Source organism: Notolepis coatsorum (assembly GCF_963971535.1).
Source record: "Notolepis coatsorum genome assembly, chromosome: 7".
NCBI classification, from domain to species: domain Eukaryota; kingdom Metazoa; phylum Chordata; class Actinopteri; order Aulopiformes; family Paralepididae; genus Notolepis; species Notolepis coatsorum.
In genome coordinates, this window is record NC_140171.1 from 141,930,025 (window position 1) to 141,942,551 (window position 12,527).

General features: G+C 52.1%; 1 protein-coding gene across 1 annotated transcript in view; it reads left to right on the forward strand.

Annotated features, from left to right (window-relative positions):
- The window catches only part of LOC311231931 (uncharacterized protein), a gene marked incomplete at its 3' end in the record, with an annotated part of 185,622 nt that extends 173,493 nt beyond the window's left edge, over positions 1 to 12,129 (forward strand). The window contains exons 16-22 of the mRNA XM_084318565.1: positions 3,251 to 3,358; positions 4,055 to 4,156; positions 4,740 to 4,878; positions 6,677 to 7,485; positions 9,490 to 10,153; positions 10,453 to 11,140; positions 12,030 to 12,129. Of these exons, the coding sequence (XP_084174691.1) occupies positions 3,251 to 3,358; positions 4,055 to 4,156; positions 4,740 to 4,878; positions 6,677 to 7,485; positions 9,490 to 10,153; positions 10,453 to 11,140; positions 12,030 to 12,129 (2,610 nt within the window). The remainder of the gene's footprint in view (positions 1 to 3,250; positions 3,359 to 4,054; positions 4,157 to 4,739; positions 4,879 to 6,676; positions 7,486 to 9,489; positions 10,154 to 10,452; positions 11,141 to 12,029) is intronic.
- Positions 12,130 to 12,527: the final 398 nt, after the last annotated feature.

The following is a 12,527-nucleotide window of genomic DNA, read 5'->3' on the forward strand; positions in this document are numbered from 1 at the left end:
CCTGAACATTTATGGAGATGTATGGGCCTTTTAAGTCAGTGATAAAAGTGTCTTTCAAGGATGAGCTCAAGAGTGAGCTCCTGCACTGATTATTATAGTTCAATATTCAATATTTGATCACCAAAACCCCCCAAAAAGCATAAAACCGCCCAAAAAGGGCCCCCAAAAATCGGGCTTGCGTGCTACGCGTGCTCGGTTACGATATACATAGTGCCCTTTTCAGCCTTTGAGCACCTGCCCCTCTAAAGTCCTGTGCACGTCCCTGCCTGGAGATGAGGCCCACCAGGGTGGTGTCATCTGCAAACTTTAGGAGCTTGACCGAGGGGTGGAGAGAAACGCAGCTGTTGGTGTAGAGGGTGAACAGTAGTGGGGACAGGACGCAGCCCTGCGGGGAACCGGTGCTGATGGACCTAGAGCTGGAAATCCACCTGCGAGTGGAGGCCGGCACCTGCAGCAGGGATTCCAGGATGGGTGGAAGGATAGTGTTAAAGGCTGAGCTGAAGTCCATCTATTGCTGCAGGAAGTGGCTACAGGAGGGAATATTCCATCCCAGCATATCTTTTAGAGGGGGCTTTAATGACAAACCCATTTTGGAGCATGTCTGGCTGATTTGATTTGCGATCAGCTTTTAGTTACTACTTCTACTGTGAAACACTTTGATCTGCAATTCTTGTATGAAAAGTACAAATAATGTGTATTATTATTATTATTATAGTAAATTATTCTTATAGACAATGTGTGCAGAGTACACCTGCATCTGCTGATAAAATGAGACTATTTGGGTTTGCAGTCCTCTCTTGAGCATGTATGCACCAAAACCTGATTTGCATACATTTCATACAAATTCTGTATCATTAGCTCAAACAGCACAATTTGCCTGTGCAGCGCAATCCTGGTGAATCATGGCCTTGGTAGAAAACTTGAAATATTTGAATATGTGATTTTATATTACACCATATTACTATTAATATTGTTCTCTGATTATTAGGGGTGTAACGGTACACAAAGACCACGGTTTTGAAGTCACGGTTCGGTATGGGTTTTCGGTACTGTGGGGGAAAGTTTGGCTTTCCATGTTCCACTCAGGGGTGATGTAGTGTGCAGTAACTAATTGTACTTGTAGGGCTGTCAATGAATATTCTATATTGAAATTAATAATCGAGTTTTGAATTAAATTCTGCACGCAAAAAGAAGTTCTGCACGTGCGGTCGTTAGTGGTTAACATACCGCTGTATTCGTTCGGTACACAGCCGTACTGAACCTAAGGTCTAGTACTGAAACAGTTCGGTACGGATATGTGTACCTTTACACCCCTACTGTTTATGCATCTTCCTTGATAACTGAGAGCCAGTGTGTACTTGAAGCAGACAGTATTGTGGTGTGGGAGGAATGTGCATTCTAGAAAAAGGTAGAAAGCTGTGTTCTGGAAATCCATAGTTATGTACTGTGTTCTAGTGACTGACATTACAGTCAGGTGGCCTAAAGTGGTCATTAATAATATTTCCAGATTACTCTGGAATCAGGCTGTAGTGTCGTGCTTTCTAGAAGCAGGCATCTCCTACAAGCAGGAAGTGGTATTCCGTGTTGTAGACGCAGGTTTCTATTCTAGATTGTAGAAGTCGTTTTATATATTGTGTTCTAGAAGCCACTTTATATTCTGTAATCTAGAAGCGGTTTTCTATTCTGTGTTCTAGAAGCAGGTGTTTTCTGAGTTCTAGAAGCAGGTGTCTATTATGTGTTCTAGGAGTAGGTGTCTGTCTATTCTGTGTCCTAGAAACACATTTCTATTTTGTGTTCTAGAAGCAGGCTGTATAGTTGTGTGTTCTGTGTTCTAAGAGCAGGCAGTAGTGGCATGCCTGGGTGAGTGTTGTGTTCTGTGTTCTAGAAGCAGGCAGTAGTGGCGTGGCTGGTTGTGTTCTGTGTTCTAGAAGCAGGCAGTAGTGGCGTGGCTGGTTGTGTTCTGTGTTCTAGAAGCAGGCAGTAGTGGCGTGGCTGGTTGTGTTCTGTGTTCTAGAAGCAGGCAGTAGTGGCGTGGCTGGTTGAGTGTTGTGTTCTGTGTTCTAGAAGCAGGCAGTAGTGGCGTGGCTGGGTGAGTGTTGTGTTCTGTGTTCTAGAAGCAGGCAGTAGTGGCGTGGCTGGTTGAGTGTTGTGTTCTGTGTTCTAGAAGCAGGAAGTAGTGGCGTGGCTGGGTGAGTGTTGTGTTCTGTGTTCTAGAAGCAGGAAGTAGTGGCGTGGCTGGGTGAGTGTTGTGTTCTGTGTTCTAGAAGCAGGCAGTAGTGGCGTGGCTGGGTGAGTGTTGTGTTCTGTGTTCTAGAAGCAGGAAGTAGTGGCGTGGCTGGGTGAGTGTTGTGTTCTGTGTTCTAGAAGCAGGAAGTAGTGGCGTGGCTGGTTGTGTTCTGTGTTCTGTGTTCTAGAAGCAGGAAGTAGTGGCGTGGCTGGTTGAGTGTTGTGTTCTGTGTTCTAGAAGCAGGAAGTAGTGGCGTGGCTGGGTGAGTGTTGTGTTCTGTGTTCTAGAAGCAGGAAGTAGTGGTGTGGCTGGGTGAGTGTTGTGTTCTGTGTTCTAGAAGCAGGAAGTAGTGGCGTGGCTGGGTGAGTGTTGTGTTCTGTGTTCTAGAAGCAGGAAGTAGTGGCGTGGCTGGGTGAGTGTTGTGTTCTGTGTTCTAGAAGCAGGAAGTAGTGGCGTGGCTGGTTGAGTGTTGTGTTCTGTGTTCTAGAAGCAGGAAGTAGTGGCGTGGCTGGTTGAGTGTTGTGTTCTGTGTTCTAGAAGCAGGCAGTAATGGCGTGGCTCGGTGAATGTTGTGTTCTGTGTTCTAGAAGCAGGAAGTAGTGGCGTGGCTGGGTGAGTGTTGTGTTCTGTGTTCTAGAAGCAGGCAGTAATGGCGTGGCTGGTTGAGTGTTGTGTTCTGTGTTCTAGAAGCAGGCAGTAGTGGCGTGGCTGGTTGTGTTCTGTGTTCTAGAAGCAGGCAGTAGTGGCGTGGCTGGTTGAGTGTTGTGTTCTGTGTTCTAGAAGCAGGCAGTAATGGCGTGGCTCGGTGAGTGTTGTGTTCTGTGTTCTAGAAGCAGGCAGTAGTGGCGTGGCTGGTTGTGTTCTGTGTTCTAGAAGCAGGCAGTAGTGGCGTGGCTGGTTGAGTGTTGTGTTCTGTGTTCTAGAAGCAGGCAGTAATGGCGTGGCTCGGTGAGTGTTGTGTTCTGTGTTCTAGAAGCAGGCAGTAGTGGCGTGGCTGGTTGAGTGTTGTGTTCTGTGTTCTAGAAGCAGGCAGTAATGGCGTGGCTCGGTGAGTTTCAGCTGCCATTCTACACCACCCACTTCCTCACGGCCGGATATGATCTAGACACCATTAGCCGCATGACCCTAGAGGTAAGGTCATGACCCCTGACCCCTCCTGCCCCGCCCCGCCCGCCCCCCCTGTCTGTCAAGGCTCCGCCCAGCACAGCGGTATACCAATCAGCTCCCCACTGACCTGGATGATGTCATCATGACCCTCCTGTCTCTGTCACCTGACCCCCCCCGGTGTGAGTCCTGAGCCTCGACCAATCACGTCTCATGCACCTGTCTGCTCATTTGCATACCTACGCTCAGACATGTCTGTACGTTCCTATCTGTGCTGTCGCTTTTATCAACTACTACTGCCTGTTGGTCCCTGAGTGTGTCTTTGTGTCATCGTGTGTGTGTGTGTGTTTGTGTGTATGTGTATTGAAGCAGACACAGCAGTGTGATGTTAACCCTTTCACTGCCACACTATCAAAGGGTTAACCCTTTTCACTGCGACGATACAGAAGGTTAACCCTTTCACTGCCACACGACAGCCTTTCACTACCACACTACAGAAGGTTAACCCTTTTCACTACCACACTACAGAAGGTTAACCCTTTTCACTACCACACTACAGACAGGTTAACCTTCTGTATCGGGTTAACACCCAAAGAGCAGGATATCCACGAAAGGCCACAGGCAGCTTGTGTAGCAATCAGTCCATCTAACATGTAGACCTCCTCTCTGGTGGCTGTAGTGAAGCCGTGGTGTGTGTTGAGTTGAGTACGTTCTGTGTTGAAGGACCTGACGGCGGTCGGGGTGATGAAGCCGGGCCACCGCAAGAAGATCACCTCAGAGATCAGCAAGCTGCCGAGCACAGACTGGCTTCCTGACCACAGGCCTGTGAGTGAACACTGCCACACACACACACACACACACACACACACACACACACACACACACACACACACACACACACACACACACACACACACACACACACACACACAGACTGGCTTCCTGACCACAGGCCTGTGAGTGAACACTGCCACACACCTGATAACAAACACACGCCACACTTAGCTCTCTGTGTCCTTAACTCTCTGTGTCCTTAACTCTCTGTGTCCTTAACTCTCTGTGTCCTTAGCTCTCTGTGTCCTTAACTCTCTGTGTCCTTAACTCTCTGTGTCCTTAGCTCTCTGTGTCCTTAACTCTCTGTGTCCTTAACTCTCTGTGTCCTTAACTCTCTTGTCATTCTCTTGTCACACACACACAATGTAGTCTATTAAGGCAGTGATTTTCAAGAATTCTATAACAAACCTGTGTGTGTGTGTGTGTGTGTGTGTGTGTGTGTGTGTGTGTGTGTGTGTGTGTGTGTGTGTGTGTGTGTGTGTGTGTGTGTGTGTGTGTGTGTGTGTGTGTGTGTGTGTGTGTGTGTGTGTGTGTGTGTGTGTGTGTGTGTGTGTGTGTGTGTGTGTCTCTCAAGGCTAACCTGGCAGAATGGTTGACTCAGCTGGGTCTTAGTCAGTATTACCAGGTACTGGTCCAGAATGGATACGAGAACATTGACTTCATCTCTGACATCAGCCTGGAGGATCTGCAGGAGATCGGCATCAGCAAGCTGGGTGAGAAATAGTATTGACAGGGATGTAACTACACCCCCCCCACTGCCCCCTCTTCATATCTCTCTACACCCCCCCCCCCCCACTGCCCCCTCTTCATATCTCTCTACACCCCCCCCCCCACTGCCCCCTCTTCATATCTCTCTACACCCCCCCCCCCCCACTGCCCCCTCTTCATATCTCTCTACACCCCCCCCCCCACTGCCCCCTCTTCATATCCCTCTACACCCCCCCCCCCACTGCCCCCTCTTCATATCTCTCTACACCCCCCCCCCCACTGCCCCCTCTTCATATCTCTCTACACCCCCCCCCCCCCACTGCCCCCTCTTCATATCTCTCTACACCCCCCCACTGCCCCCTCTTCATATCTCTCTACACCCCCCCCCCCCCACTGCCTCCTCTTCATATCTCTCTACACCCCCCCCCCCCCACTGCCCCCTCTTCATATCCCTCTACACCCCCCCCCCCCCTGCCCCCTCTTCATGTCTCTCTACACCCCCCCCCCCCACTGCCCCCTCTTCATATCTCTCTACACCCCCCCCCCCCCACTGCCCCCTCTTCACATCTCTCTACACCCCCCCCCCCCCACTGCCCCCTCTTCATATCCCTCTACACCCCCCCCCCCCTGCCCCCTCTTCATGTCTCTCTACACCCCCCCCCCCACTGCCCCCTCTTCATATCCCTCTACACCCCCCCCCCCCTGCCCCCTCTTCATGTCTCTCTACACCCCCCCCCTACTGCCCCCTCTTCATATCCCTCTACACCCCCCCCCTACTGCCCCCTCTTCATATCTCTCTACACCCCCCCCCCCCCCCCCACTGCCCCCTCTTCATATCTCTCTACACCCCCCCCCCCCACTGCCCCCTCTTCATATCTCTCTACACCCCCCCCCCCCCCTGCCCCCTCTTCATATCTCTCTACACCCCCCCCCCCCACTGCCCCCTCTTCATATCTCTCTACACCCCCCCCCCCCCCACTGCCCCCTCTTCATATCTCTCTACACCCCCCCCCCCCCACTGCCCCCTCTTCATATCTCTCTACACCCCCCCCCCCCCACTGCCCCCTCTTCATATCCCTCTACACCCCCCCCCCCCTGCCCCCTCTTCATATCCCTCTACACCCCCCCCCCCCCACTGCCCCCTCTTCATATCTCTCTACACCCCCCCCCCCCACTGCCCCCTCTTCATATCTCTCTACACCCCCCCCCCCACTGCCCCCTCTTCATATCTCTCTACACCCCCCCCCCCCACTGCCCCCTCTTCATATCTCTCTACACCCCCCCCCCCCTACTGCCCCCTCTTCATATCTCTCTACACCCCCCCCCCCCACCCCACTGCCCCCTCTTCATATCTCTCTACACCCCCCACCCCCACCCCACTGCCCCCTCTTCATATCTCTCTACACCCCCCCCCCCCCCCCCCCCCACTGCCCCCTCTTCATATCTCTCTACACCCCCCCCCCCCCCACTGCCCCCTCTTCATATCTCTCTACACCCCCCCCCCCCCCCCCACTGCCCCCTCTTCATATCTCTCTACACCCCCCCCCCCCCCCACTGCCCCCTCTTCATATCTCTCTACACCCCCCCACTGCACCCTCTTCATATCTCTCTACACCCCCCCCCCCCACTGCCCCCTCTTCATATCTCTCTACACCCCCCCCCCCCCACTGCCCCCTCTTCATATCTCTCTACACCCCCCCCCCCCCACTGCCCCCTCTTCATATCTCTCTACACCCCCCCCCCCCCCCACTGCACCCTCTTCATATCTCTCTAACCCCCCCCCCCCCCCCCCCCACTGCTCAGGCCATCAGAAGAAGCTGATGTTGGGGATAAGAAGACTGAAGGAGCTCCAGAGAGGAGAGAGAGGTTCGGAGTCCCTCCATAGCCCCACCACACCTCCATCCAGCTCTGGGGCCAGCTCGGGCTCGGAGGGCGGCCAGCCTCGGAGAGAGGGGAGGAGACGGAAGGATGGCCCCCCCAGCCCACTGACCAAGCCTCGCCCCGCTCACACACGTCCCCAAACCCCACCGCAAACCCCCCCCGGACACGCCAAGACCCACCAGGCCTCTCCCAAGGCCCGCCCCCGGCCCCCCGCGCAGGCCGCGGCTGCTGATTCGTCGGTCACGCTGCTGCGCTTGCCCAGTGAGGAGGAGGAGGAGCGTCGGAGGACTCAGAGTTTGACCGGCGGGTTCTCCTCCGAGACGGACTCCAAGTACGCCACCGTGTGCCGCAGTAGCTCCTCCACCTGTAACGCCAACGATGTCACCGTCAACCGCAGCCAATCGTCCGTCACCTTGCGGCCGCGTCGTAAAGGCCGGCCCCCGACGCCACCCAAGCGCTCCTGTTCCTCCATCACGGGGGGCGAGGGGGAGGGCGAGGGGGAGGGGGAGGCGCAGGGTGAAGGCCTGCTGCTGGGGCTGCCGACCTTCCGCGAGCGGCGAGCCAGCGACTGTGGAGGCCTGGGGTCGGCGTTGAGGAGCCAGGGGTCGGGGAGCTTGGGGAGGTCTGAGGGAACCTCCGGGAGCGTCCGCAGCCTCGCCGCCATGTTGGAAACATCCATTGGCGGCGGAGCCAAGACCCTGCCCAAGAACCTGGGAAGCAGCTACTTACAGGTGTGTGTGTGTGTGTGTGTGTGTGTGTGTGTGTGTGTGTGTGTGTGTGTGTGTGTGTGTGTGTGTGTGTGTGTGTGTGTGTGTGTGTGTGTGTGTGTGTGTGTGTGTGTGTGTGTGTGTGTGTGTGTGTACTGTACCTGTAAAACTTCAATTAATAGCCGAGGATCTCAACCAGTCTATATTTTGGACAGGCTTCTATATGTAATAATTTCTTTTGCACAAAACTCTTGCTCAGCAAAGATGGGAAGTAATATCAAATTGTTTATTGAAACCAGTATGAATATTACTATGAATATCCTTTTTTATAATAATATATAAAGTAAACATTTTCAAATAACACATTCATTAATTTGATCTCGCTCCCAACAGACAGCGTTAGTAAATATAGAGAGAAATGTATTTGTTTTCAGTTGCCTCTCACTGTCTAGTTCAGCACTGGACAGCGCCCAGCAGCCACCAACAAACACACACACACACACTAGTTCAGCCCTGGACAGCGCAGAGCAGCCACCAACACACACACACTAGTTCAAGCCATGGACAGCGCAGAGCAGCCACCAACACACACACTAGTTCAGCCCTGGACAGCGCAGAGCAGCCACCAACACACACACTAGTTCAGCCCTGGACAGCGCCCAGCAGCCACCAACAAACACACACACACACACACTAGTTCAGCACTGGACAGCACCCGGAAGCCACCAACAAACACACACACACTAGTTCAGCACTGGACATCGCCCAGAAGCCACCAACAAACACACACACACACTAGTTCAGCCCTGGACAGCGCCCAGCAGCCACCAACAAACACACACACACACACACTAGTTCAGCACTGGACAGCGCCCAGAAGCCACCAACAAACACACACACACTAGTTCAGCCCTGGACAGCGCCCAGCAGCCACCAACAAACACACACACACACACACTAGTTCAGCACTGGACAGCGCCCAGAAGCCACCAACAAACACACACACACTAGTTCAGCACTGGACATCGCCCAGCAGCCACTAACAAACACACACACACTAGTTCAGCACTGGACATCGCCCAGCAGCCACTAACAAACAGCAGCTCCCTCACTGTGCAGACAGAGACTGCTGGTCTGACACTCAGACAGAGACTGCTGGTCTGACACTCAGACAGAGACTGCTGGTCTGACACCCTGTCACACCGTCTGAGACAAGCAGGCTCCACAACCTGGGGAATAATTTTCACCAGACATGCATGTAATTTACTGTAGCTTGTAATAATACTTCACCCACAACGCAGTCTGGCCATTTTAACAACTTTGTTCCCTGTATGAAAGATTTACAATATATATTGGCTGGTGATCAGCAAATGTGACTGAAGTTTAAATGGAAGTAAAAGAAATAAAGTGCTTCAGTGTCGATGGCAACCAGATAAACAATTATTAGTAGTTGTGTATATGGTGAGTAGTACTCACTGAGTACAACTATATTAGGGCTGTCCCCGACTAAGGATTTGGATAGTCGACTTTGACTGGCCGAAATTAGCCGATAGTCGACTATTAGTCGACTATGAAAAAAGAAATGTATGGCTGTGGGGGTGCTTAATGTCTGAAGGAGTCGACGGAAGGCATCTTGTCCTTTGCAAAAGCATGCAATTGGTCCACTGATGGATACATCTTGATATTTGTCTAGTCTAGTGTGTTCATTAGATGGGTGAAATCCTCTTTCAGTACCTCTGTGCCTGTTTTCATAGGCAGTTAGCCCCTGGTATGCGTGCCATTAGCGTTAGAGGCCTCTTTTCTTTTGGAAAGAATGATAAAAGAAATAAAAAAAGAAATAATAATATAAAAATAAATTATAATAATTTTTTTTTTTCATTCGACTAAGAGGTTGGCAGTCGACTACGGCTCCTTTCGATCGATTAGTCGACTAATCGACTAATAGGGGTCAGCCCTAAACTATATAATGCTTTTGTAGTAGTTGTGTATATGGTGAGTACAACTACATAATGCTTTTGTATTCTCCAGATAAGTCCAGTACTTTGTCGCCAGACGGGCTCAGGTGGTCTGGGGTCTGAAGAAGACGATGTCCTCAACCGGCGCAGGACCATCAGTGGGCCAGTAGAGGGCTTCCCCCCCGATGACCAAATTGACCCTTCACCCCGACAACCAACTCAACCCCGGCCAGAGCCTCGGCCCCGTTCCACTGTTGGCACGGCAACAATGGAAATAATAACAGATGGCATGGCAACCCTCCGAAGACGGCCACGCCCCCTGGCGACAGACATCGACGCACCAGCCAGCGTGGCTGCCACTTTTGTCACCATGACTACCAGTACCGACACCATCCGCAGGAGACCGCGCCCCTCTGACCAATCGGAGAGTTCAGTTGTCGTTCAGCCCACCAGCATTAACCAATTAGAGTCGAGCAAGTCCAGCGGCAGCCGGAAGAAGGCGGAGCAGCCACAGCAGAACGGGGCCGTGGTCCTGAGGAGGCGGCCGGTATCCGATAGGTCAGAAGCCAACAGGGAGAGCTGTGAATGGATGGAAGCGAGGAAATGTCTCAAACCGCCCGTCTCATCACCTAAACCAGCCACGGTGAGCGAGAGGAAGACACCGGTCGACCCCCCGACTCCGACACGCAGGGTCCCCATACCTGGCCCTGACGACACTGATACTGCACAGAGTCCTGGTGAGACACACACACACAACACACACACACACACACACACACACACACACACACACACACACACACACACACACACACACACACACACACACACACACACACACACACAGCATGCACAACAGCTACACACAAATAAACAACACAGATAAACAGATAAAGTAAACATCTGGGTTCATCTTCTGTATTAGGATTGTTTCTTCTCTCTAGACGAGGCCATATTGGTCAAACAGACACGTCTTTAAAAGTGAAGATGTACCCAAACCAATGTGTAATAAACATGGTTCTCTCTGGTTCACTAGAGCCCAAGCGGATCCCTCCTCCTGTCTCCCCGAAGCCCCGCGGTCCTCCAACAGCACCCAAACCAGCCAAGTCAGCTGTGGCCTCCGCTGCCATGAGTCCCGTCGCTGCCAGCCCAAGCCCCGCCTCCTCCCCTCTCCCCGCCTCCCCACCTCCAGCCCCAGACACCCCCTCTGCGCCCTCCCTCTCCCCGGGACTCCCTCTCGCCTCCCCGTCCTCCGCCCAGAGTCCCTCCACCCCCTCACCGCATCCCGTCAAACCTCCTCGCTCCTCCATCGCCGGCCTTTCCATCGACCTGCTGGGGGCGAGGGAGGCAGAGGAGGAGGAGGAAGAGGAAAGGAGGAGAGAGGAGGAGTTGAGGAGGAGGAGGGAGAGGGAGCACAAGAAGCACAAAGAGCAAGAGGAGGAGGAGAGGAGGAGAGCAGAGGAGGAGGAGGAGGAGGAGAGGAGGAGAGCAGGGGAGGAGGAGGAGGAGCGGAGAGAGATGGAGGAGAAGCACAAAGAAATGGAAGACGTGAGGAGTGCTGAGAAAGAGAGCCGAGGAGAGGGAGAAGAGGAGGAGAGTAAAGTAGAGGAGGAGGAGGAGGAGGATGAGGAGGTGCATCAGCGTCTGGATGAGACCAGCGCTTCCCTGGCTGCAGCTCTGCAGGCTGTTGAGCATCAGATCAAACAGGAGGACACGCAAAACGAGTGAGTACACACACACACACACACACGCACGCACGCACGCACGCACGCACGCACGCACGCACGCACGCACACACACACATAGATACACACACACACACACACCTTTTCCAAGTCTTTCAAATTTTAATTATAGCCATTTGCCGTAATATTTCACATTTACATTTTGTCATTTATCTGACGCTTTTATCCAAAGCGGCTTAACCCTTTCACTACCACACTATACAGACGGTTAACCCTTAATCTGTATTGTCGCAGTGAAAGGGTTAACCATTTGGTATAGTGTGGTAGTGAAAGGGTTAACCGTCTGTAGTGTGGTAGTGAAAGGGATAACCTTCTGTCGTGTGGTTGTGAAAGGGTTAACCCTTTGTCGTGTGGCAGTGAAAGGGTTAACCTTCTGTATTGTCGCAGTGAAAGGGTTAACCATTTGGTAGTGTGGTAGTGAAAGGGTTAATATGTATGTTTTATAAACTTGACATCAATGAGATGGGACATGCATGGTGGCAGACATACTGTTTACATTACGGGTTCAATCAATATAGGTTTTTAGATGCCGATATAGATATGTTTGTATTGAAGCTACAAGTAGCAGATATTTTTATATCTTTATAAAAATGTTAACTTATTTATGCCAAAAAATATTACTGCCGTGCCTTTAAATGAATACTTAATGTACTATTCTTAACAAAATTGTAATTTAATATAAAAATGCAAGATATCCTGTCTTACACTATGAATGAAGAGACCTAGCAACTGACCCTTTCAGGTGAAATGAAGACATTGACCGATATCCAATAATGAATGAATAAAAGACACCATCATGCTGATACGTGGACCCTGGACAGAGCAGCTGTGGCTACAATCCACCTCTTTAACATCTCCTCCTTCCCAGATCCAGCTCCAACGAGAAGACGACAGCCGTCTCCATCTTGGACGACATTGGCAGCATGTTCGACGACTTGGCAGACCAACTGGACGCCATGCTGGACTGATCCCCCCCCCCCCTGCTCTCCGCTTCCCCCCTCATGAATGGGTGTATTATGAAAATCTCCTGATGCTCTATGCTAGTACTGTGTGTGTGTGTGCGTGTGCGTGTGCGTGTGTGTGTGTGTGTGTGTGTGTGTGTGTGTGTGTGTGTGTGTGTGTGCGCATGTGTGCGCATGTGTGCGTGCATGTGCCCTTGCTGTTTGAGCGCCTCTCATGCAGCCTGGTCCTCTGAGGAGAAAGCTCTCTTGGTCTGGCACAGTAGACGCAGAGCAGCATAGCTCCCGCACGCCGCCGTCTATGTGGACCCAGAGACTCCGCCCCCACACAACCTCCGACCTCTGCAACTCAGCCAATCACAAGCTCATTCTCAGATGGCTGTGTGTGGACAGAGAAGCACAAGTCT